Source organism: Eretmochelys imbricata, chromosome 6 (genome assembly GCF_965152235.1).
Source record: "Eretmochelys imbricata isolate rEreImb1 chromosome 6, rEreImb1.hap1, whole genome shotgun sequence".
NCBI lineage: Eukaryota > Metazoa > Chordata > Testudines > Cheloniidae > Eretmochelys > Eretmochelys imbricata.
The window spans coordinates 2,412,369-2,436,954 of record NC_135577.1 but is presented as its reverse complement, the minus strand read 5'-3'; the positions used below and the strand labels follow the sequence as shown (position 1 = coordinate 2,436,954).

Here is a 24,586-nt window from a genome sequence, read left to right as displayed (position 1 = left end):
CATCCGTCAGCCTAGCCCGGGCTGCCCGCCGCAAAGGGACAGTGCGTCCTAGCGGTTAAAGTCACGGATGGTATAAACGGGCATAGCTGGCACCTCACCAAACATCCTTGGCCGTCGGCTAACAGTTACTTAAGAAATAAAAAATGGAAATGCAGTCTAAATTCTAACTTTAATAGACTAAGCAAGATCTGAATCAAGCAGTGTCTCACCCTAACAGATGTTACAGGCACCTCATAGTTCCTCAATACGCAGACTGGACTCCCTTCCAGCCCGGGACCAATCTCCCTAGCTCAAAGTCTTTGCCTTCCAGACGATCTTCTGGGCGTTGAGATCATAGAATCATGGGACTGAAAGGGACCTCGAGAGGTCATCAAGTCCAGTCCCCTGCACTCATGGCAGGACCAAGCACCATCTAGACCATCCCTGACAGGACAATTTATTCCAGTGTTTAACCACCCTGACAGTTAGGAAGTTTTTCCTAATGTCCAACCTAAACCTCCCTTGCTGCAATTTAAGCCCATTGCGTCTTGCCCTATCATCAGAGGTTAAGGAGAATAATTTTTCTCCCTCCTCCTTGTAACAACCTTTTAGGTACTTGAAAACTGTTATTGTGTCCCCTCTCAATCTTCTCTTCTCCAGACTAAACAAACCCAGTTCTTTCAATCTTCCCTCATAGGTCATGTTTTCTAGACCTTTAATCATTTTTGTTGCTCTTCTCTGGACTCTCTCCAATTTGTCCACATCTTTCCTGAAATGTGGCGCCCTGAACTGGACACAATACTCCACTTGAGGCCTAATCAGAGCGGAGTAGAGTGGAAGAATTACTTCTCGTGTCTTGCTTACAACACTTCTGCTAATACAGCCCAGAAGGATGTTTGCTTTTTTTGCAACAGTGTTACACTGTTGACTCATATTTAGCTTGTGGTCCACTATGACCCCCAGATCCCTTTCCGCAGTACTCATTCCTAGGCAGTCATTTCCCATTTTGTATGTGTGCAGCTGATTGTTCCTTCCTAAGTGGAGTACTTTGCATTTGTTCTTATTGAATTCCATCCTATTGACTTCAGATCATTTCTCCAGTTTGTCCAGATCATTGGGAATTCTCATCCTATCCGCCAGAGCACTTGCAACCCCTCCCAGCTTGGTATCATCCGCAAACTTTATACGTGAACTCTCTATGCCATGATCTAAATTGTTGATGAAGATATTGGAAAAAACCAGACCCAGAACTGATCCCTGCAGGACCCCACTCGTTATGTCCTTCCAGCTTGACCGTAAACCTCTGATAACTACTCTCTGGGAACAATTTTCCAACCAGTTCTGCACCCACCTTATAGTAGCTCCATCTAGGTTGCATTTCCCTCGTTTGTTAATGAGAAGGTCATGTGACACTGTATCAAAAGTCCTACTAAAGATGTGGGAGTGGGGGAGTGATGATGTCACTGTCCCTCTTCCAGTTGCTAGAAAGATCCTTGCTCTGTCATGGGGGTCAGACAGTCCCATTGGTCAGGCAGTTCCCCATTGACTACGTGCCCTCTCCAAGGAGTCTCTCAGAGAGTGGATTCTTCCTGATGGGCCATCAATGCCTTTCTGGTCCTCCTATGTTGCAACTGTAAGGTCGACTGTGGATATCTCCCAACCTCACAATATAATTCAGAAACAAACAGAGCAAAACTTCATAACTCCCTGTCATAAATATAAAGGGAAGGGTAAACATCTTTAAAATCCCTCCTGGACAGAGGAAAAACCCTTTCACCTGTAAAGGGTTAAGAAGCTAGGATAACCTGGCTGGCACCTGACCAAAATGACCAATGAGGAGACAAGATACTTTCAAAGCTGGAGGGGGGGAAAACAAAGGGTCTGGGTCCGTCTGTGTGATGCTTTTGCCGGGGACAGAACAGGAATGGAGTCTTAGAATTTAGTAAGTAATCTAGCTAGATATGCGTTAGATTATGATTTCTTTAAATGGCTGAGAAAATAAGCTGTGCTGAATGGAATGGATATTCCTGTTTTTATGTCTTTTTGTAACTTAAGGTTTTGCCTAGATTCTCTATGTTTTGAATATAATTACCCTGTAAGGTATTTACCATCCTGATTTTACAGGGGTGATTCTTGTTACTTTTTTTTCTTTTAAAATTCTTCTTGTAAGAAACTGAATGCTTTTTTCATTGTTCTTAAGATTCAAGGGTTTGGGTCTGTGGTCACCTATGCAAATTGGTGAGGATTTTTACCAAACCTTCCCCAGGAAGGGGCGTGCAAGGTTTTGGTGAGGATTTTGGAGGGAAAGACGTTTCCAAACGGGCTCTTTCCTAATAATAAACCCAGTTAGACGTTTGGCGGTGGCAGCGAAAGTCCAAGGGCAAAAGGTAAAATAGTTTGTACCTTGGGGAAGTTTTAACCTAAGCTGGTGAAAGTAAGCTTAGGAGGTTTTCATGCAGGTCCCCACATCTGTACCCTAGAGTTCAGAGTGGGGAAGGAACCTTGACACTCCCCATGCAATGAGAGTACATCCAACCCAACAGGATGTTAGCATTCAACAGATCAAGACTTTTTAAATGATGCCTCACAAGGAATGCATAATACAAAACATCTCATAATCCTATCACAGTGGTGAATATGGGGGTTCAAGGGTGCTACTGTGAGGTCCAGTGTCACAGGCTGTCCTACCCAAAGGCAGTAAAGGCCCGAAGAAAGAGATGCTCACAGAGCCCTCTACAGATGTGAGGTTCAGAACAGTCCTTGGTGACAGCAAGGTCCCCACTGAGAAAACATCAGTGTCACTCTGCAGTTTACCCACCTGTCCCATCCCAGCCTCAGCTGCAACTCAGTGCCTTCTGGGTGGCTGTGTCTGCTCTCCAGGCATGCAGCCAGCATGAAATCTGCTAAATCTCTTGTTTCTGCAGAAAGAGCCGTTCCCTTGTTTCTTTCAGTTTCCATCTGAGTCAGAGAAGAAACGAACCCAGTGCAAAGTGCTGCTTTGTCTGCGGGTCGGTAACACGCCTTTTTCCCTAGCAGAGATGAGGCCAGAGGTTAAAGGAGAAGAAACAGGAATCTCCTGGCTATGGTCTGTTGTTAATATTTCCTGGTAGGGACTCCAAGATGCAAAGGCTGCTCATGTCCACAGTCAATCTCTGGGGTTGTTATTCCTACACAAAGGAATTTCTTAACTGAATTAAGTGTCAAATGTCACAGCCAGGAACGGGCAGGTCCTGATCTCTGCTTAGCCCAAAGGTGTGAACTGCAAATGGCAACAATTCATAAACAGCTGAGATCCTGTTGGAGCTGTCACATCCTGGAGGGGAAAGGCCTCATGTCCCATTCCCTAGGCCCATCCCCGCAACCTGCCAGTCATTATTCAGGTGACAATCCCAAACTCTCAAGAGTTAAGCATAGAACCCAGGAGTCCTGCCTCCCAGCCCCCCACTGCTCCAAAACGCATGATCTAGGATGTGGGGAGTGGCGGGTGTATTTTCCCAAGGACAGAAAGTTTCTGAGGTTCAAGAGTAGGTTTGTGGGAACAATGGGAGAAGCAATGGTGAAAAGCAGGAAGACTTGAACAGATCTTGTCATCCAGATGCAGGGCTGGGAGCCAGGACTCCTGGTTCTATCTCTGGTTCTGCCACTGATGCCTCATGTGATTGAACAAGTCACTGCCTCTCTCTGGGCCTCAGTTTCCCCATGTACAAAATGGGGATGATAAAACTTTGGCACAGGGATTGTCTCTCAGGATAGAATCATAGAACCATAGGCCTGGAAGGGACCTCGAGAGGCCATCAAGTCCAGTCCCCTGCACTCACGGCAGGACCAGCACCATGTAGACCATCCCTGATGGCACAATTGTGGTGCTTATCTCCCCTACCACTGAGCCCCCTGCCCCACCCCAGCCCCACTCCCAGTCAATGGCCCTGAAGCAGAGCCCAGCCCAGTGCTGAAGACAGGGGGAGCCCTGGCAATATGTGGGGTGGTCTCTTCACCCCATGGGCTCCCCTCTTGAGTTTCCCAGGCTGACTGACGCACCCCCCCCTTTGCAGAGTCCCTCCAGAGTTGGTCTCTGTTCCCACTTTTTCTCACCCTCTTAACACACTCCGACTCTCCCTCCCAGTCCCCTCTTTCTGCACCCTCCAGCCTGGGCCCACCCCTCTGTGGCTCTCTGCGTCCCCCCCAGCCCCACTGCCCTTCCACATCCTGGCAGTGCCAATGCGAGAGCAGGGCCGCCCCGCCCCCCGCCATCCTCACACCCGCTTCCAGCAGCTGAGCTCATGCGAGACACGGGAGTTTCACTTTTGTTTCTCAGATAACATTTTGCCTGCACGGAGAGAAGCGAAGATTTGGCCAGGTAAGAACGGGGGCCAGGAGAGCGGGGTGCAGGTTTAAGGAGTTTGTCCCAATCTAATCCATCAAGGGCTTCATTTGTGCCAGGACTGAGCCAAAGCATCTCCCGACCTGGCAGTTCAGAGCCCAGCACCTCTGGGCCGGGCAGTTCAGAGCCCCAGCTCCTGTGGGTTTGCCGTGTCACTTATGAATGTAAAAAAAACTGCGTAAGCCCTGGCACCTCTTTTGTTACATATTAATCGCTCCATCTGGTATCAGCTACCCCTGATCTGCACCCTCTGGGATGTCTTGAGTGCCCCCGATGTAACGCAGCTGTCAGTGATGTCAGCTGTCCGTGGGGGAGCCTCAATGCCAGAGCAGACTGGGCAGCTTCTTGCACCAGAAACGCTGTCCCAAAGCAAGTCTAGGGCCTAGACCTGCTTCCCAGTGATTTCAGCTCTGCTGGGCTGCAGCCAAACTCTCAGCCAGCTCTCTTGTTACACAGTGGAAACAAGAAAAGTCAAATAGGACCTAGGGCATAAGCCCCTGCAACAACCGCAAACACACACTTTCTCTCCCCTCTAGGCTTTGACGCCCATGTCCCCTGCCTAGCGAGTGCAGGTCAGTTGCGGGGGAGTCCCTCAGTCAGGGCAGGCCAAGCCCAGTTCTGCTGCCCTGGATTCACACAACAAGGATACCAGCCCTTGTACCCCTGCCCCGATAACAAAGTGACTCGTGACCCAACACCAGCCGAAAGGGATCCTTTGGGCAAAGCAGCCCCATTGTGCTGAGCATCTGGGCAGGGTAGCTGTGTCCACGCAAACAAGGTCGGCTGCTAAAGTCCTTTTCCTCCGCTCGTCCACCTCTTCCTCCTCCTTTCCCCTAGTTGTCAGGGGGGAGCTCATTCCGACCCTGCTTCCAGCTCAGTTCTAAGAAATGCCTGGTTTCCGAGAAGAGGCAGCTCTGCTCGGGTGTTATTTCTGTAGGGAGAGGAAGTGGTAACTTCCTGAAACTCGCAAGGTGGCTTTGTCTCCTATGGGGCAAAATGTCTGACCCCACGACAGTCACCACTCCTGGCATTTCCAGTGCCCCTTAAAGCCCTGGAGTACTTGTGGCACCTTAGAGACTTACCAATTTATTTGAGCATAAGCTTTCGTGAGCTACAGCTCACTTCATCGGATGCATTTAGTGGAAAACACAGTGTGGACATATATATACACACAGAACATGAGAAAAAAAAAACAAAACCAAAAAGCCAAACCTGTAAGGAGAATGATCAATTAAGATGAGCTATTACCAGCAGGAGAGCGGGGTGGGGGGAGGAGGGGGCTTTTTGTAGTGATAATCAAGGTGGGCTATTTCCAGCAGTTAACAAGAACGACTGAGGAACAGTGGGGGGATGAGGGGTGAAAAAAAATAAACATGATTTCAACAATTTCCATCCCACCATCAACCTCAGCCTGGACCAGTCCACACAAGAGATCCACTTCCTGGACACTACAGTTCTAATAAGCAATAGTCACATAAACACCACCCTATACCGGAAACCTACTGACCGCTATTCCTACCTACATGCCTCCAGCTTTCACCAAGACCACACCACATGATCCGTTGTCTACAGCCAAGCTCTACGATACAACCGCATTTGCTCCAACCCCTCAGACAGAGACAAACACCTACAAGATCTCTATCAAGCATTCTTACAACTACAATACCCACCTGCTGAAGTGAAGAAACAGATTGACAGAGCCAGAAGAGTTCCCAGAAGTCACCTACTACAGGACAGGCCCAACAAAAAAAATAACAGAACGCCACTAGCCGTCACCTTCAGCCCCCAACTAAAACCTCTCCAGCACATCATCAGGGATCTACAACCTATCCTGAAGGACGACCCAACAGTCTCACAGATCTTGGGAGACAGGCCAGTCCTTGCCTACAGACAGCCCCGCAACCTGAAGCAAATACTCACCAGCAACCACACACCACACAACAGAACCACTAACCCAGGAACCTCTCCTTGCAACAAAGCCCGTTGCCAACTGTGCCCACATATCTATTCAGGGGACACCATCAAAGGGCCTAAACACATCAGCCACACTGTCAGAGGCTCGTTCACCTGCACATCTACCAATGTGATATATGCCATCATGTGCCAGCAATGCCCCTCTGCCATGTACATTGGTCAAACCGGACAGTCTCTACGTAAAAGAATAAATGGACACAAATCAGACATCAAGAATTGTAACATTCATAAACCAGTCGGAGAACACTTCAATCTCTCTGGTCACGCAATTACAGAAATGAAAGTTGCGATATTACAACAAAAAGACTTCAAAAACAGTCTCCAGCGAGAGACTGCTGAATTGGAATTAATTTGCAAACTGGATACAATTAACTTAGGCTTGAATAGAGGCTTGGAATGGATGGGTCATTACACAAAGTAAAACTATTTCCCCATATTTATTTCTTTCCCTCCCCCACCCCCACGCCCACTCTTCCTCACTCGTTCTTGTTAACTGCTGGAAATGGCTCACCTTGATTATCACTACAAAAAGTTTCCCCCCCTCCCGGCTCTCCTGCTGGTAATAGCTCATCTTAATTGATCACTCTCCTTACAGGTTTGGTTTTTTGGTTTTGGTTTTTTCTCATGTTCTGTGTGTATATATATGTCCTCACTGTGTTTTCCACTAAATGCATCCGATGAAGTGAGCTGTAGCTCACGAAAGCTTATGCTCAAATAAATTGGTTAGTCTCTAAGGTGCCACAAGTCCTCCTTTTCTTTTTGCGAATACAGACTAACACGGCTGCTACTCTGAAACCTTAAAGCCCTGGTGGCCTCAGTTTCCCCATTTTCAAAATGGGGATGATAAAACTTTTCTGTTTACACCTGAGCTCTTTCAACAGAGACTGTCTCATGATGTGTCTGTGGAGTGCCTGGCACAGTGGGGCCCTGATCTCAGTCAGGGTCTGTGCCATGCCTGACAGAATTGGAGCTCCCAGCTCCCCTACCACTGAGCCACCCGGTCCCCGCAGTCAAATGGTCCTTAGGCAGAGCCCAGCCCACTGCTGAAGATAGGAGGAGCCCTGGCCATCTGTGTAGGGGGTGGTCTCGTCACCTCATGGGGACCCCTCTGAGTTCCCCAGGCTACCTGATGAGCCCCCCTTTGCAGAGCTCCACCACCCCATGGTAGTCTCTCTATTCCATCTTTTTCTAAGCCTCCTTCCACATTCTGACTTTCTCCCCATCTCTCTCTTTCTGCACTCTCTGGTCTCTGTCACTTGCTTTTCCAGCTTGGCCTCACCCCCTGTGCCTCTCTGTGTCCCCACCACCCTCACTGCCCTCCCTCCCCCTAGCAGCACCTGTGAGAGCAGGACCGCCCCACCCACCCTCACACTCTCACCAGAGGAGGAGCACATAAAAGACATGGGGAGTTTTGCTTTTGCTTTTGTTTTTCAGACGAAGTTTTTCTGCGGAGAAGTAAAGATTTGGCCGGGAAAGAGCCGGTGTGTGTGTGGGGTGTGTGTGTGTGGAGGGTGTCTGCCCCAATCTAGCCCATCCCCCCTCTACCCAGGGGGGCAGGATCATCCCCCCCAATTTATTTCCCCCCACAGGGCCAGGTCGACCCCCACAATCTATTTCCCCCCAGGGGGCAAGATCGTTCCCTCCCATTTGTTTCCTGTGTTTCACCGACCCTCCCCAAGCTGGGCTGGGGCATTGCCCAGTCACATGAGAGCGCTCGGCTCTCTGTGGGGTGCAAATTAATGTGGGGTTCCTGCCAGGCAGGGGCAGTTCCGACCTTGCTGTCTGTCCAGCAGAGAGACAGGCAGAGACAGCAGCTAATCTACCCCCAACGCTGGGCCTGGCTCATGGCATGATTTGAAACACTGTCAAACTCTGACTCAGTTCAACCAGCTAAAACTTTGGGTCTGTGGAATTCAACAGAACGTGACTTGTCTTTTGTTAGCCACGATCAGGACATTTACAGGGACAAGCTAAGCCAGGCAAGGAGAGCCAGCCCCCCAGATGTTCACACCCTCCCCCCGCAAAAATAGAGGGGTTCTATATATTTTCTTGCCAGTCTTTAGAGCCCCTTTTCCAGTTTCACCTCTGCCTCCCAGGTGCAGGAGCAGGAAACATGAGGGCTGGGTGCGAACTGCTTTGGTTTAACCTACACGGGGAACAAATATTTAATAATGGTCTCCACAGTCTAGCAGAGGAAGGTCCAACGTGATCCCATGGCTGGAAGCTGAACCTAGACACATTCAAGGTGGAAACCAGATGTCCATGTTTACCAGGGAGGGGAATTAACCATGGGAGCAATGTACCAAGCAGCGTGGTGGATTCTCTGTTGAGATGGGATGTGTTTCTAGGAAATCTGCTCTCGTTCAAACAGGAATTAATTGGGGGGAGTTCTCTGGCCTGTGTTATCCAGGAGCTCAGCCTTGGTCCCTCCTGGCCTTGGAATCTACCAATCTCCGCCATGACTTCTTGCAATCTGTCTTCTTGCTCTGGTTCCACCCAGGGGACAGGAATACAAACTGGGCAGGTAAACTGAGTCACACAGCTTATTGACAGAAATATTCCCGTGTTCTCTCTTTCTCCCACCCCCAGCCTCCTGCTGTCAGGAAGGGGCACACCTGGGCTAGAGATCAGCCATTCTCCATCAGAGCCCATCTGCTCCTGCGTGCCAGGTTCTCACCCAGTAGGTCCCCCTCTCAACGAGTTCCAGAGAGATGGAGCAACTCTGGGATGATGTCACCTGCTCCATCTGCCTGGATGTCTTGAACAAACCCATCTCCTTCTGCTGGGGCTGCCTCGTGGCTCACTGGCGTGTGGTCTTGGCCCGGGGGTCCCAGTGCCCTACGTGCCGGGCTCCCTGCTCCAGGGACAGGATAACCCCAGACACGCGGTTGAGAGCCCTGGTGGAGAAAATCACAGAGTCCTCATGGGAAGAGATGGAGGTGGTGAGACCAGACAGACCAGATCAGAGAAAGGGGCCTTTCCCCTCTAGGAGCACTGGGTCCCAAAGGCCCCAGGGCAGGGGACTGACTGGCTCAGGGGTGGAGTCCCAGCTCTGACCCTGCTCTCTCCCTGCAGCAGGGGCCGGGGGCTCAGCCAGAGCCGGGCCGCCCGGTGCAGCTGGTGCGTCTGGACGAGGAAGGGGACCTGACCCTGGACAAGGAGGCCCTGAGCCGCTGCCTGGAGCAGGGTGGGGTGGGGGACGCCCCCGTCTGCCTGGTGTCCATCATCGGGGAGCAGCGCCGGGGCAAATCCTTCCTGCTGAACTGCCTGCTGCGCCAACTCCAGAGCCCGGTGAGTGAGGACGGGATCCCCAGTTAAGGCCCCGCCCCCTGAACCGCAGACCCCGCCCACCCCAGACAGGGCCCCGCCCCCTCCACCCCAGGCCTTGCCCTCTACAGCAAAGGTCCCCTCTCCCCAGCCAGGGCTCTCCCCCTGTACCAGGCCCAGGGCAGAGCAACTGAGGCCCCACCCTCCAACCATGCCCCCCCACCAAGCAACATAGGCCCCAACCTCCAGCCATGGCCCCTCCCCCTGCAGCACAGGCCCCATGCCCTCCCCATGTATCACCGGACCCACTCTCCAGCCGTACCTTCACTCCCAGACCGCTAGGACTCCACCCCCTCCCCTGCTCCCTCAGGACCCCAGACCCAAACCCCGTTCCCTCCTGACCTTGCCCTGGTCTCCCCCTGCAGGAGGCTGTGGATGCGTCATGGATGGACCGAGAAGACGAGGTCCTGCGGGGGTTTGAGTGTTGTAATGGGATAGAGACCGTGACGAAGGGGGTATGGATGTGGGACCAGCCCCTCTGGGTCCAGGACCAAGGGAGGAGGGTGAGTGGGGCAGGGGGCAGGCAGGGGGATGGGGAATGGGGCAGGAGGGGCGGGGAATGAGGGTGATGTGGGGGGAAGATTCTAAGGGAGCAGGGGGGCTGGAATAGTGGGGGAGGGGAGAGGGGAATGGGGATGTCTGGGGTGCAAAGTCCTGTGTGGAGGTAGGGGGACTGGAGGGCTGGAGGAGGCGGGATGGAGCAGTGGGTGGGGGGAGAGAAATGGGCAGATGGGGGCAAGGTCCCAGCCCTGGGGCTCCCTACAGACACACTGGGCTGGAGTTGGGGGTGGGGGATGTTCACAGCTTGAAGCTCCTCCCCCAGGGCCCGCCTCCAGCCAGCGTGCCCAGGCCAGGCCCCAGGGAGCCGGGCAGCGGAGGTGCCGGGGCTGGGCAGGGGCGAGGGTGGTGTTAGCACAGGACGCCCGTTGCTGTGGCCGGTGGATCTGTCTGTGTGTCTGTCCCTGCAGGTGGCTGTGTTCCTGGTGGACACTGAGGGCTGCCTGGACCTGCAACGCCCCATGGAGACCAGCATCAAGCTCTCCGTGTTCAGCATATTGCTCAGCTCCTACTGGGTGGGGGCACCATGCTGCAGGGGACGGGACTGGGGGCTCCGCAGGTGGTGCCATGCTGCGGGGAGTGGGCGGGGGGGGGGGGGGTCGGCAGGGGGGCTGTTCTGCTGTGAGGTGAGTGAGGTGTGGGGTTGGCGGGAGGGCTCACCTTTTCTTCATATTATTTTCTAGATCTTCAATATTCCCAGCACGTTTACGCGGACGGAGGCAGATTATTTGGAGGTGGGTGGGGCAGGGGATACACACAACTCTACTGACATGGACCTGCCAGCCAGGTCGCTGCCGGGGGGACCCAAGTCCCTGGGCGGTGTGGGGATTGGAGTGGGGCAGTCTAGAGGCTGTTATTGATGTTTAGAAAGACCTAGCGATCTCGCCCCAGGCTGGGGTTTCAGGTGTGGTGAGTCTGAACAGTAATACATGATCAGTCATTAATAAAATATTAGTGACTGTCATATTTCTGGTTATTTATCATTACCTGACAGCTATTATTCATTAACCAATTAGCTCTGGGCAGTTGGTTCTCACAGCCGAGTGCTGGACCTCCTGAAGGTCCGGTGGAGAAGAAACTTTTGTGTCCCGGTTCACTCCACTAAGTGATCTGAAATGTGTCTGCGGACTCAGATTGCCGGGATGGTGAGGGAGCCTTGTGGCAGCTCACGGTGGGTTTGGTGACCTAGAGCTGGGGTGGGTGGAGCAAGGGGTTAGCCCAGATACAGCTTCCCCCAGAAATCAGCATTTCTCACAGCGCGGGCCCATCCAGAATGTCGCATTTAGCCAAGCCAGGGCCAACAGAGTTAAGGGAAACACCCTCCCAACCGTACCTCGGCCTTCTTGGGCTGGCACCTTAGTATGCCCGTGGCACCCAGCCCCACTCTCTGCCTGTGCCCCTGTCAGGGTTCCCTCCCCACTCTGAACTGTGGGACACAGATGTGGGGAACCGCATGAAAGACCCCTAAACTTATTTCTACCAGCTTAAATTAAAAACTTCCCCAAGGCACAAATTCTTGCTTGCCCTTGGACGGTATGCTGCCACCACCAAGTGAGTTAGACAAAGACTCAAGGAAAAGAACCACTTGGAGTTCCTGTTCCCCAAAGTATTCCCCCCAAGCCCCTTCACCCCTTTTCCTGGGGAGGCTTGAGAATAATATCCTCACCAATTGGTACAGGTGAGCACAGACCAAATCCCTGGGTTTTAGGACACTAAAACCAATCAGATTATTTAAAAACCAGAACTTTATTATAAAGAAAAAAGTAAAAGAAGCACCTCTTTAAAATCAGGATGGAAGGTAATGTTTCAGGGTAATCAGATTCAAAATATAGAGGATTCCCCTCTAGGCAAAACTTCAAAGTTACAAAAACAGGGATAAACCCCCCTCTTAGCACAGGGAAAATTCACAAGCTAAAACAAAAGATAAACTAACTCATTTCCTTCCTCTTACAATTTTTGTAATCTTAGATGCTTAGTTCAGGTATGGCTTTGGGAGATGTATTTTCCCTGCCCTGGTTCCTTGCTGACCCAGGGAGAACAAAGGAACACCAAACAAAAACCTTCCCCCACAGATTTGAAAGTATCTTCTCCCCTTATTGGTCCTTTTGGTCACATGCCAACCAGGTTATCTGAGCTTCTTAACCCTTTACAGGTAAAGGAGGGATTTTATGCTACCCTTAGCTGTATGTTCATGACAGCCCCATATGGGGCAGGAGCAACTTGCCCTTGCGTGGCACCCAGACACTGAGCCTGGATGGGCAGGATCAGATGTGGTCTCAAAAAGTTATCACGATACAGAAAGACAAAGAGAAATGCCATCCGGTTCTGTGTTAGGCCTTTTACTTCGCTTAGCCAATTAACTAACTTGTATAATTAGTTATTTTATATTCATTAATAGCTGCCAGTTATTGATTATTTGTGAGTCACTACTGGCTGTCAGCTGTTCGTTGTTTTGTACCCACCATTAGTTGGGTCAGTTGATTTCAGAGCGATCATTTCGGGAGATGGAAAATAAAAGTCTTGTTGAAAAATGGAAAGCTGATTGTCATAAATATGAAGGGAAGGGTAACCACCTTTCTGTATACAGTGCTATAAAATCCCTCCTGGCCAGAGGCAAAACCCTTTCACCTGTAAAGGGTTAAGAAGCTAAGATAACTTTGCTGGCACCTGACCAAAATGACCAATGAGGGGACAAGATACTTTCAGATCTGGGGGAGGGGGGACGACAAAGGCTCTGTGTGTCTGTGTGATGCTTTTGCCGGGAACAGATCAGGAATGCAGCCTCAGAACTTCTGTTAGTTAGTAAGTAATCTAGCTATAAATGTGTTAGATTTCCTTTTGTTTAATGGCTGGTAAAATAAGCTGTGCTGAATGGAATGTATATTCCTGTTTTTGTGTCTTTTTGTAACTTAAGGTTTTGCCTAGAGGGATTCTTTATGTTTTGAACCTGATTACGCTGTAAGGTATTTACCATCCTGATTTTACAAAGGTGATTCTTTTACCTTTTCTTTAATTAAAATTCTTCTTTTAAGAGCCTGATTGATTTTTCATTGTTCTTAAGATCCAAGGGTTTGTGTCTGTGTTCACCTATGCAAACTGGTGAGGATTTTTATCAAGCCTTCCCCAGGAAAGGAGGTGTAGGGCTTGGGGGGATATTTTGGGGGAAGACGTCTCCAAGTGGTCTCTTTCCCTGGTCTTTATTTAAAACGCTTGGTGGTGGCAGCATAGGGTTCAAGGACAAGGCAAAGTTTGTGCCTTGGGGAAGTTTTTAACCTAAGCTGGTAAGAATAAGCTTAGGGGGTCTTTCATACAGGTCCCCACATCTGTACGCTAGAGTTCAGAGTGGGGAAGGAACCTTGACATGGTGGCAGAGCGGGTGGGATCATTATGAGATCATTTTGGAATTATTTTGAGATCATTTTGAACCAGAGATCATTTTGAACCAGAAGCACAGCAGGATTTTAAAGGATTTTGTAAAAGGTGATTGCAGCTCTAGATTCTGTGTCTCTGCCTGGGGGACAGAGCAGCAGGCATAACAAAAGGATTTTTCTGTAGGATGAGAACAGCTACCAGGAAAAAAAAAATAGAAGTATCCGGTTACAGCACAGCAAAATTTTACATGCCAGTTTTTTTGTTTTGTTTTGTTGTTTTCTTTCTAACTCTCGGGTGTAAAGTTAGTTAAAAACAGAGAGGCTAGGATGAAAGAAAGCAAGACACAAAAACAGGAATATACATTCCATCCAGCACAGCCTATTTTACCAGCCATTAAAGAAAAGGAAATCTAACGTTCTTCTAGCTAGATTACTTACTAACTTAACAGAAGTTCTGAAGAACATTCCTGACCTGGTCCCAGCAAAAGCATCACACAGACACACAGAGCCTTTGTTCCCCGCCCCCTCCAGATTTGAAAGTATCTTGTCACCTCATTGGTCATTTTGGGTCAGGTGCCAGCTAGGTTACCTTAGCTTCTTAACCCTTTACGGATGAAAAGGTTTTGCCTCCGGCCAGGAGGGAGTTTATAGCACTGTATACAGAAAGGTGGTTACCCTTCCCTTTATATTTATGACACGCCCCCCAAATCACAGATAGGGTGAAACACTGGCTGTGATTTCTTCCTGGAGCTCTAGGAGAAATCAGAGTTAATAAGACACATGCACCTCTAAATATACTACCAAGTGTATAAAGACTAACAATATTTTCCACATCTCAAGGACGATTTTAACCAGTTGATTCTGGGAAACTTTCACGGGAGATTTCAGAGTAGCAGCCATGTTAGTCTGTATTCGCAAAAAGAAAAGGAGTACTTGTGGCACCTTAGAGACTAACAAATTTATTTGAGCATAAGCTTTCGTGAGCTACAGCTCACTTCATCGGATGCACGGGAGAGTGCATCAGCCACTTTGTTAGAAGCTCCTGAGATATGTTGGATGTCGAAATCAAAATCTTGGAGAGCTAAACTCCACCAAATAAGTTTTTTGTTATTTCCCGTGGCGGTATGAAGCCACCGTAGCGCAGCATGGTCGGTTTGCAGGTGGAAACGCCGTCCCCAAACATATGGGCGTAGCTTTTCCAGAGCGTAGACAATGGCGTAACATTCTTTTTCACTGACTGACCAGTGGCTTTCCCTCTCAGACATCTTCTTGCTGAGAAACATGACAGGATGGAACTCCTGAACCGGTCCTTCCTGCATTAAAACTGCTTCCACACCACGCTCAGACGCATCTGTGGTTACTAGGAATGGTTTGTCAAAGTCTGGGGCCCTTAGTACAGGGTCAGACATGAGTGTCGCTTTAAGCTGGTTAAAGGCCTTCTGATACTCTTCGGTCCACTGAACGGCATTTGGCTGTTTCTTTTTGGTTAGGTCTGTCAGTGAGGCGGCGATTTGGCACTGACAAAATCAGAATGTTTTCATGCAAACTTCCACTTTCAAAGAACAGCCAAATGTTAGCGTTTGTTGGGTTTCTCTCTCCACATTTTTGGGTTCCACTGTTTCTCAGGTTTCGATCTTTGATTTTCAGTCTTCAGTTTTCAGTTCTTGTTCATTGTGTTTTGGTCCATGGTTGTCAGTTTTGCGGCTTTAGTTATCACGTGGCACATTTCATTTATTGGGTTTTGTTCTTTGATCGTCAGATTTTGATTCTTCTCATTGGTTGAGGGGGGGGTTTGTTATCAATTTTCTGCTTTTTGTTTATTGATTGCAAGATTTCAATGTTTGTTTACTGGGCTTCATTTATCAGCGTCTTTCTACTGATTATTGGCTTTTAATTTTTCGTTATATATTTGGGGTGTTTAAACATTTTTTTCATTTCTGCTGTTCACTTATTGCTTCTTTTCACTGTTGGTTTTCTGTCTTTGACTATTCATTTTCTAACTCTGACTTGGTTTTGTGACCTTGATAACTGGTCTTCGTACTTCAGTTACTGGTTTTCTGTTTTGGCTATTGGTTTTCTGGCTTCAATTACTACTTTTGTGGCTTTGATTACTGGACTTCTGCTTTCAGTTATTGGTTTTCTGATATTGATTACTGGTTTTCTGTCTTTCACTTTGGGGTATTTTGACTTTGATATCTGTTTTTCTGACTTGCACTGCTGGTTTTGACTCTCTGACTATTGGTTTTCTTATTTCAAATACTTATTTTTTATTGTTGGCTTTCAGACGTTAATACCCGATAACTTACTTCGATTACTGGTTTTCTGACTTTGATGAATACTGGTTTTCTATTTTTGACCATTGGTTTTCTGGCATTAATTATTAGTTTGTTGATTTTGCTAAGTGATTGTGTGATTTCTTTCACTGCTTTTCGGGTTTCAATAACTGGTTTTCTGATTCCAGTGACTAGTTTTCTTCTTTTCATTATTTCTTTTTGGTCTCCAATTATTGGCTCAATGAGTTTGATTTTTGGCTTTCTGTGTCTTCTGTGACTGCTTTTCTAGAACCAGCTATTGGGTTTTCTGAATTCAGTTATTGCTTCTGGATGCGTGATTACTGGTGTTGAGTTATTGTTGTTTGAAATTATGTTTTCTCTCTTCATTTTGTCAATTTTTCTCTCTTCAGTTATCAGTTTCCACTTAATGTTGTCTGGGATCCCTTTAGTTTCAGTGGCATTTATTTCACTCGTTTATTTTGCGTCGCCAATCTTGATTGGTCACCTTTGAGGGGATGGTTTCTTCAAGATGGAAAAAATTGCCTTGTCTCTCTCTCTGCATCTCAGATGTTCATTCGGGTTGCGAAGGAGGTTGGAGAGACCTGCAATCTGGCCCCAATCCAGGTGGGTCCTTGTTTCCCATCACCCCCCGACATGCGGGTACAATGCTAGTTCCACCCCACCCCCTGCTCCAGTCACCCCACCTGATTCTTACTATTCCTATCTATCATCTCTATTATCAGAGCACCTCAGAGCCCCCATCCTAGGCTCGGACCCCGTCATGCCAGGCGCTGGACAAACCCAGAACAGCCAGTCCCTGCCCCCATTGTTCTTCCACCCCCACATCATGCCCAGGGTCTCAGTGTCGGTGGCTGGGTTGGACAGCAGCCTCCAGCTCTGGTCTCCTCTCTGTGCCCCCCCCAGCCCCAGAGTGACCCTTCCCCTGTGCTCTCCGTTGCAGCACCTGGACCTGTTGGTGCGAGATTGGCAGCACTCCAGAGCCTACGGCGCAGGCGGGGGGCAGGAGTATCTCACAGACATCACACAGGTAATGATCAGAGCCGGGCGCCACGTGTGTTCATGGAAACAGCAAACTCTGACTTTGGGGTGGAGTTGAAGGGTTCCACAGCGGGTCTGATGGCCGCAAATGTTACTTTGATTCCTGTAGAAACTGGAGGCCTCTGCTCAGCAGCCCCTGGTGGTTGGAGCCCTGAGGGAAAGCGGCTCCCGGTGCTACCTACTGCCCCACCCTGGCACAGAGTTCATCAGGAGCGAGGCAGGGATGCCAGGCAGTAAGAGACCCCATCTTCTCCCCTCTTACCCCCTGCACTGCTCCCCCAGCCCCCACCCCCTCCTGCACTGTCCCCACTCCTGTCCCTGCACCCATTCCCATCCCCTCTTGCACTTCCCCCATCCTCATCCATGCCCCCATCCCCACCCTCTCTCCTCTGCTGCCCCTTTCTTGCCCCTTTCTCTCCCTTCTGTGCTGCCCCCACCCCAAAATCCCAGTGCCCAGCTCACCCCCCCCCTTGACTTAGAATTTACTGTCCTGCCCACGGCACAGGTGAACTCACTAGGTCACAGCATCTATGCAGGAGGGGAGGGGGACATGCAGGGTCACTGCTGGGGTCCTGGGATCCTAGAGGGACGAAGCAGGTTTCCCCCTTTTAGGTCTTCATGGGTCCCCTGGCACCACGCAGTGGAGACTGCTGACCCCTCCACTGCAGCCTCTCCCTGCTCCCGCTGCTCCTCCCCCATTTCCCCCCGGGCAGTGGGGTGTGTGTGGGGAGGTGCTAAGCAGCCATTGCCCAGAGATGGAATCTCATTTCCTGTGGCACAAACTAGCCCCCCACATACCCCATTTAACTTGTGTCCTACCCCAGACACCTGGGTCCCTCCTGGATGCCTATGTCCTTTTCCCCCCCCTGCAGACATGGACAAATATTTCCGACAGTATCTGCGGGACTATGTCAGCACCGTAGAGAGCTCAGCAGGGACACACGCCCGGACGGACCAAGCCAGGAAGGGGCTGACTGGGGCTCAGCTGGCTGCCAGCATCAAGGTGGGAGAGTGGGGTCTGCTAAAGGGGAGGGGGGCCTGGATGGGAGACAGCAAAAGGGCTGCAAAGCAGGGACAGGGGTTCAATATGGGCTGCCATGCTGCAGGGAGCAGGTGGGGGTCAGCAGGGGGCGCCGTGCTGCAGGGAGCGGGTGGGGGTTCAGCAGGGGGCGCCGTGCTGCAGGGAACGGGTGGGGGTCAGCAGGGGGCGCCGTGCTGCAGGGAACGGGTGGGGGTCAGCAGGGGGCGCTGTGCTGCAGGGAACGGGTGGGGGTCAGCAGGGGGCTCTGTGCTGCAGGGATCGGGTGGGGGTCAGCAGGGGGCGCCGTGCTGCAGGGAACGGGTGGGGGTCGGCAGGGGGCGCTGTGCTGCAGGGAACGGGTGCGGGTCGGCAGGGGGCGCTGTGCTGCAGGGAACGGGTGCGGGTCGGCAGGGGGCGCTGTGCTGCAGGGAACGGGTGGGGGTCAGCAGGGGGCGCTGTGCTGCAGGGAACGGGTGCGGGTCGGCAGGGGGCTCTGTGCTGCAGGGAACGGGTGCGGGTCGGCAGGGGGCGCTGTGCTGCAGGGAACGGGTGGGGGTCAGCAGGGGGCGCTGTGCTGCAGGGAACGGGTGGGGGTCAGCAGGGGGCTCTGTGCTGCAGGGAACGGGTGCGGGTCGGCAGGGGGCGCTGTGCTGCAGGGAACGGGTGGGGGTCAGCAGGGGGCTCTGTGCTGCAGGGATCGGGTGGGGGTCAGCAGGGGGCGCCGTGCTGCAGGGAACGGGTGGGGGTCTGCAGGGGGCGCCGTGCTGCAGGGAACGGGTGCGGGTCGGCAGGGGGCTCTGTGCTGCAGGGAACGGGTGGGGGTCAGCAGGGGGCTCTGTGCTGCAGGGAACGGGTGGGGGTCGGCAGGGGGCGCTGTGCTGCAGGGAACGGGTGGTGGTCAGCAGGGGGCTCTGTGCTGCGGGGAACGGGTGGGGGTCAGCAGGGGGCGCTGTGCTGCAGGGAACGGGTGGGGGTCAGCAGGGGGCGCCGTGCTGCGGGGAACGGGTGGGGGTCAGCAGGGGGCGCTGTGCTGCGGGGAACGGGTGCGGGTCAGTAGGGGGAGCTGTGCTGCGGGGAACGGGTGGGGGTCGGCAGGGGGCTCTGTGCTGCAGGGAACGGGTGGGGGTCGGCAGGGGGCGCTGTGCTGCAGGGAACGGGTGCGGGTCGGCAGGGGACGCTGTGCTGCAGGGAACGGGTGGGGGTCGGCAGGGGGCGCTGTGCTGCGGGGAACGGGTGCGGGTCAGGAGGGGGAGCTGTGCTGCGGGGAACGGGTGGGGGTCAGCAGGGGGCGCTGTGCTGCGGGGAACGGGTGGGGGTCAGCAGGGGGCTCTGTGCTGCGGGGAACGGGTGGGGGTCAGCAGGGGGCGCTGTGCTGCGGGGAACGGGTGGGGGTCAGCAGGGGGCTCTGTGCTGCAGGGAACGGGTGGGGGTCGGCAGGGGGCGCTGTGCTGCGGGGAACGGGTGCGGGTCAGTAGGGGGAGCTGTGCTGCGGGGAACGGGTGGGGGTCAGCAGGGGGCTCTGTGCTGCGGGGAACGGGTGCGGGTCAGGAGGGGGAGCTGTGCTGCGGGGAACGGGTGGGGGTCAGCAGGGGGCTCTGTGCTGCGGGGAACGGGTGGGGGTCAGCAGGGGGCTCTGTGCTGCGGGGAACGGGTGGGGGTCAGCAGGGGGCTCTGTGCTGCGGGGAACGGGTGGGGGTCAGCAGGGGGCGCTGTGCTGCGGGGAACGGGTGCGGGTCAGTAGGGGGAGCTGTGCTGCGGGGAACGGGTGGGGGTCAGCAGGGGGCTCTGTGCTGCGTGGAACGGGTGGGGGTCAGCAGGGGGCGCTGTGCTGCGGGGAACGGGTGGGGGTCAGCAGGGGGCGCTGTGCTGTGGGGAACGGATGGGGGTCAGCAGGGGGCGCTGTGCTGTGGGGAACGGGTGGGGGTCAGCAGGGGGCGCTGTGCTGTGGGGAACGGGTGGGGGTCAGTAGGGGGAGCTGTGCTGCGGGGAACGGGTGGGGGTCAGCAGGGGGCGCTGTGCTGCGGGGAACGGGTGGGGGTCAGTAGGGGGAGCTGTGCTGCGGGGAACGGGTGGGGGTCAGTAGGGGGAGCTGTGCAACAGGGAGCGGGCAGGCGGCTCAGCGGGGGGCAGGGGGCTGAGCTGTCCCTGATCCCAGTTCCCCCGGGTGTTACTCCCCACAGGACGTCTCCCAGTACTTGAAGACCAAACGCTACAACTTTTCCTCCCCTGTGAAGGTACCGGGTCACCCCTCTCCCCGCCTCTCTCTTTCCAGCCTGGATATGGGAGGTGGGTGGGGGCTGGTTCTCTTGACCCTGACCCCAGGTTCTCCTGCCATTGGCCAGTCACACTAGGCCAGGAGGGGGCACCATAACAGATCCCCCAAATGTGCTTATCGGGGACTCCCAGCACGCAAGAGATAAGGGCACGTGCAGGAAGCCCTGCCAGAGAACCAGTCCCCTCCACTGCGGTGGCAGCAATGTGGCTATTACCATGGGGTCAAGGGGCTGCCCCCTGGCTCTGGGGGAATGTGGGGGGTCGGGGGCCAGTGTGGAGGTGATAGCAAGGAGCAGGGTCCTGTAGGAATGGGGGGAAGGTGGTGACTGGGGGGGGGGGGGCTCCCAGTTCAGAGATGGGCCTATCCCATCCCCACCCCCACCCTTTCCCCTCTCCCTTCACAGATGGCCGAGGTGTTTGCAGCCATGAGAGAGGAGATAAACGGCAGAGCAGTAGAAGCCGCCAGCCAGGAATATGAACAATTTGTGCAGCAGCTGGTGAGCTCAGAGGGGCTGTGGGTCGGGGATAAGGGGCACCGGCAGAGCTTGGGGGAGCAGGGCTGGGCTAGCAGGGGGCTGCGGGTCGGGGTTGAGGGGGCTGCGGGTGTGTGAGGCGGCAGCGCCCCCTGTGGCTGGGTAACGCTCGTGCCCGTCCCGAATGGCCGATGTCTCCCGGCAGGACCGTGACCACCAGAGCACGAGCAGCTGCCTGAGTGTGAAGCCTGCAGAGATGCAGCATCGCCTGGAGGAGAAACGCCAGGAGCTGCTGGAGCGCTGCCGGGGGAAGCTGCGGGGCAAAGACCCCGAGAAACAGGCGGCCCTGGAGGAGCTGAAGCAGGGCCTGGACAGGCTGATGGCCCAGTTCCTGCCAGGATATGAACAGCGCTTTAAAGTGAAGAAGGCCATGGGGTTGGGCCTGTACACTGGGGGGGAGGAGGTCCTGGAAGTGGTGGGTGCGGGTATCGGAGTAGGCATCGGGGCGGGTGTAGCTATGACTGTGGTGGGGCTGGAGGAAGCAGTGTTTCTTGGGGTCAGGGCGGGGGGCTTTGGCCTGATTGGGGGCGGGGGCAGCTGGGTGGACAGAAGGTGGTCTGGATCCAGACAGACACCACCACCCAAGGGCAGGAGGACAAGGAGGAGGGTGGGGCAGGGTATTTGGGTCAGGAGCCCCGACTGTGGGGTGACAGATAGTGGGGAGGAACATCACCCCCCACCCTGGGCAAGTCTCTGTCCCAGCCCTGAGTAATGAGAACCTCTGTATGCAAGGGGATAGATAGATAGATAGATAGATAGATAGATAGATAGATGAGAGGGGTGTATTGGGATGGATAGATAGATAGGTAGATAGATAGATAAGAACAACTTACAACGGGTAGCTTGATTGCAAAAGGACACAAAGGTTGATTGATTTACAGCGGGGTCCCAATCCGACAGTTTTCAGTTCATTCTCAGCCCAGGTCCACGTGCCATTAGCCAGTCGCACTAGGGAGGGACACCACAACAGCTTCCCCAAATGCCCTGATTGGGGCTCCCTGACCCCAGCCCCCAAGAGATAAGGGGACCCCCAGGGACCCGACTGGAGAACCAACCCCCTGCACTGGGGTGGTGCTCATGTGACCATGGCTGTGGGGTCATTGTGGGGCTGCCCCTGGCTTTGCGGGAATGGGGGGGTTGGGGGGCGAGTGGGGAGGTGGGAGCAGTGCGCAGGGCCCTGGAGGAATGGAGGGAGAATGTGGTGAGTGGGGGGCTCCCAGTTCATCGATTGTCCCACCCCCATCCCCTCCCTGTCCCCTCTCCACCCACAGATGGCTGAGATGGCAGAGATGAGAGAGAAGGCAAACAGAAAAGCAGTAGAAGACACCAGGAGGGAATATGAACAATTTCGAGAGAAGCAGGTGAGAGCAGTGGGGCTGTGGGTCGGGGATAAGGGGCACCGGCAGAGCTGGGGGGAGCAGGGCTGGGATAGCAGGGGGCTGTGGGTCGGGGTTGAGGGGGCTGCGGGTGTGTGAGGCAGCGGTGCCCCCTGTGGCTGGGTAACGCTCGTGCCCGTCCCGAATGGCCGATCTCTCCCCGCTCCCGGCAGGACCGTGACCACCAGAGCACGAGCAGCTGCCTGAGTGTGGAGCCTGCAGAGATGCAGCAACGCCTGGAGGAGAAACGCCAGGAGCTGCTGGAGCGCTGCCGGGGGGAGCTGCAGGGCGAGGATCCCCAAAAACAGGCGGCCCTGGAGGAGCTGAAGCAGGAGCTGGACAGGCTGATGGCCCAGTTCCTGTCGGACTACAAGCTGCGCTTTAAAGTAAAGAAGGCCATGGGGTTCAGCCTGTACATTGGGGGGAGGGGTCCAGGCCTTGGTGGGTGCGGGTTTCAGGGCAGGCATCGGGGCGGGTATAGCTGTGGCTGTGGTGGGGCTGGAGAAAGCAGTGGCCATTGGGGTTGAGGCTGGGGACTTTGGCTTGATTGCGCGGGGGAGTTGGGGGGAGAGCGTTGGGCAACTGGGTGGGCCCCGGTTTGGGTGGAAGTTGGTCCGGAATAAGACAGGCACCAACACCCCAGGACAGGGGAGACAAGCGGGAGGGCAAGGCAGGGTGTTCAGATCAGGATCCCTGCTGTGGGGTGGCAGATAGTGGGAAGGAAACATCACGTCTCACCATGGGCAAGGGTCTGTCCCAGCCCTCAGCACTGGGAACCTCTGTATGCAAGGGAATCGATACAGGGGGAAATGGGGATAGATAGATAGATAGATAGATAGGATTATGGGGATAGACAGATAGATAGATAGATTAGATAAGAACAACTTATAACAGGTAGCTAGATTGCAAAAGGACACAGAGGTTGACTGATTTACAGCGGGGTCACCGAGATCAGGATCCAGCCCTGACCCCATTGACATCAGTCGATAAATAACTCGGCCCCGGATCCTGTGCTCCAAGCCGGCCCCTGCATCCCTCAGTCTCAAGTTTCGTTAGTTTTCATTCCCAACCAGTGGGAGGAAAACCTATTTTCACATTTTGTGTTTGTTTTAAAGATTTTCTCCTCCCCTGATACAGTGCATGTGTCGCGGGGACAATTTTGGGGCGTTTCCCCTCATTTCCCCACTGATTTGAAAACAATCCAAAGGGTTTTGGGAGGTTAGAAACCCCCAAATCCCAATCCGACAGTTTTCAGTTCATTCTCAGCCCAGGTCCACCTGCCAGTAGCCAGTTACACTAGGGAGGGGCACCACAACAGCTCCCCCAGCTGTCCTGATTGGGGCTCCCTGACCCCAGCCCCCAAGAGATAAGGGGACCCCCAGGGACACAACCAGAGACAGGTGGACATGGCCGCGGGGTCCTTGGGGGACTGCTCCAGGCTCTGGGGGAATGTGGGGGTATGGGGTTGAGTTGGGAGGTGACAGCAGCGAGAAGGGTCCTGGAGGATTGGGGTGAAGTGGTGAGTGGGGGGAGAGGGGGGCTCCCAGTTCAGAGATTGTCCTGTCCCAAACCCACTCTGTCCCCTTTTCCCCACAGATGGCCGAGATGTCAGCGATAATAGAGGAGGTAAACAGGAGAGCAGTAGAAGCCACCAGGACGGAATTTCAACAATTTGTGAAGCAACTGGTGAGCACGGAGGGGCTGTGGCCGGGAGTGAGGGGCACCGGTAGTGCTGGGGGGAGCCGAGGGCTGGTTACCAGCGGGCTGTGGCTCAGAGTTGAGGGGGCTGCGGGTATGCGCGGCGGCAGCGCCCCCTGTGGCTGGGTAACGCTCGTGCCCGTCCCGAATGGCCGATCTCTCCCCGCTCCCGGCAGGACCGTGACCACCAGAGCATGCGCAGCTGCCTGAGGGTGAAGCCCCTGGAGATGCAGCAACGCCTGGAGGGGAAACGCCAGGAGCTGCTGGAGCGCTGCCGGGGGGAGCTGATGGGCGAGGATCCCCAGAAACAGGCTGCCCTGGAGGAGCTGACTCAGGGGCTGGACGAGCAGACGACCCCGTTTCTGTCAACCTACAGGGAGCGCTTTAAAGTGAAGAAGGCCGAGTGGTTGGGCCTGGCCGTGGGGTGGGGCAGGGAACGTCCTGGCCGTGGGGAGCGCGGGGATCAGGGCGGGCGAGGGTGCGGGTGTAGCTGTGGCTGTGATGGAGATGGAGGAAGCAGTGGCCATTGGGGTTGGGGTGGGGGGTTTGGCCGGATCGGGGGGGCTGAGGGCAGGTGTCTGGGGGCTGGGTTTGGACGGAAGAGAGCCCAGAATATGACAGGCACCAGCCCACCAGGGCAGGGGGACGAGTGGGAGAGCGGGGCAGGATGTTCTGATCAGCAGACCCTGCTGCGGGAGGGGGACGGGGCATAGTGGGAAGGAACCATCACACCCCACCCTGAGACTGTCCCAGCCCTCAGCA

The 24,586-nt window shown here is 53.9% G+C and overlaps 1 protein-coding gene across 1 annotated transcript in view; it reads left to right on the top strand.

Moving 5' to 3' along the window:
* The first annotated feature begins 4,276 nt into the window (after positions 1–4,276).
* LOC144265901 (uncharacterized) overlaps positions 4,277–24,586 on the top strand; it is a 35,179-nt gene continuing 14,869 nt past the window's right edge. Inside the window, exons 1-17 of the mRNA XM_077818959.1 lie at positions 4,277–4,336; positions 8,745–8,858; positions 9,410–9,625; positions 10,027–10,164; positions 10,498–10,734; positions 10,903–10,953; positions 16,431–16,487; positions 16,825–16,911; positions 17,032–17,155; positions 17,795–17,925; positions 20,124–20,177; positions 20,622–20,714; positions 20,896–21,108; positions 22,022–22,111; positions 22,300–22,512; positions 23,723–23,812; positions 24,001–24,213. Of these exons, the coding sequence (XP_077675085.1) occupies positions 8,793–8,858; positions 9,410–9,625; positions 10,027–10,164; positions 10,498–10,734; positions 10,903–10,953; positions 16,431–16,487; positions 16,825–16,911; positions 17,032–17,155; positions 17,795–17,925; positions 20,124–20,177; positions 20,622–20,714; positions 20,896–21,108; positions 22,022–22,111; positions 22,300–22,512; positions 23,723–23,812; positions 24,001–24,213 (2,073 nt within the window). The 5' untranslated portion in view covers positions 4,277–4,336; positions 8,745–8,792. The remainder of the gene's footprint in view (positions 4,337–8,744; positions 8,859–9,409; positions 9,626–10,026; positions 10,165–10,497; positions 10,735–10,902; positions 10,954–16,430; positions 16,488–16,824; positions 16,912–17,031; positions 17,156–17,794; positions 17,926–20,123; positions 20,178–20,621; positions 20,715–20,895; positions 21,109–22,021; positions 22,112–22,299; positions 22,513–23,722; positions 23,813–24,000; positions 24,214–24,586) is intronic.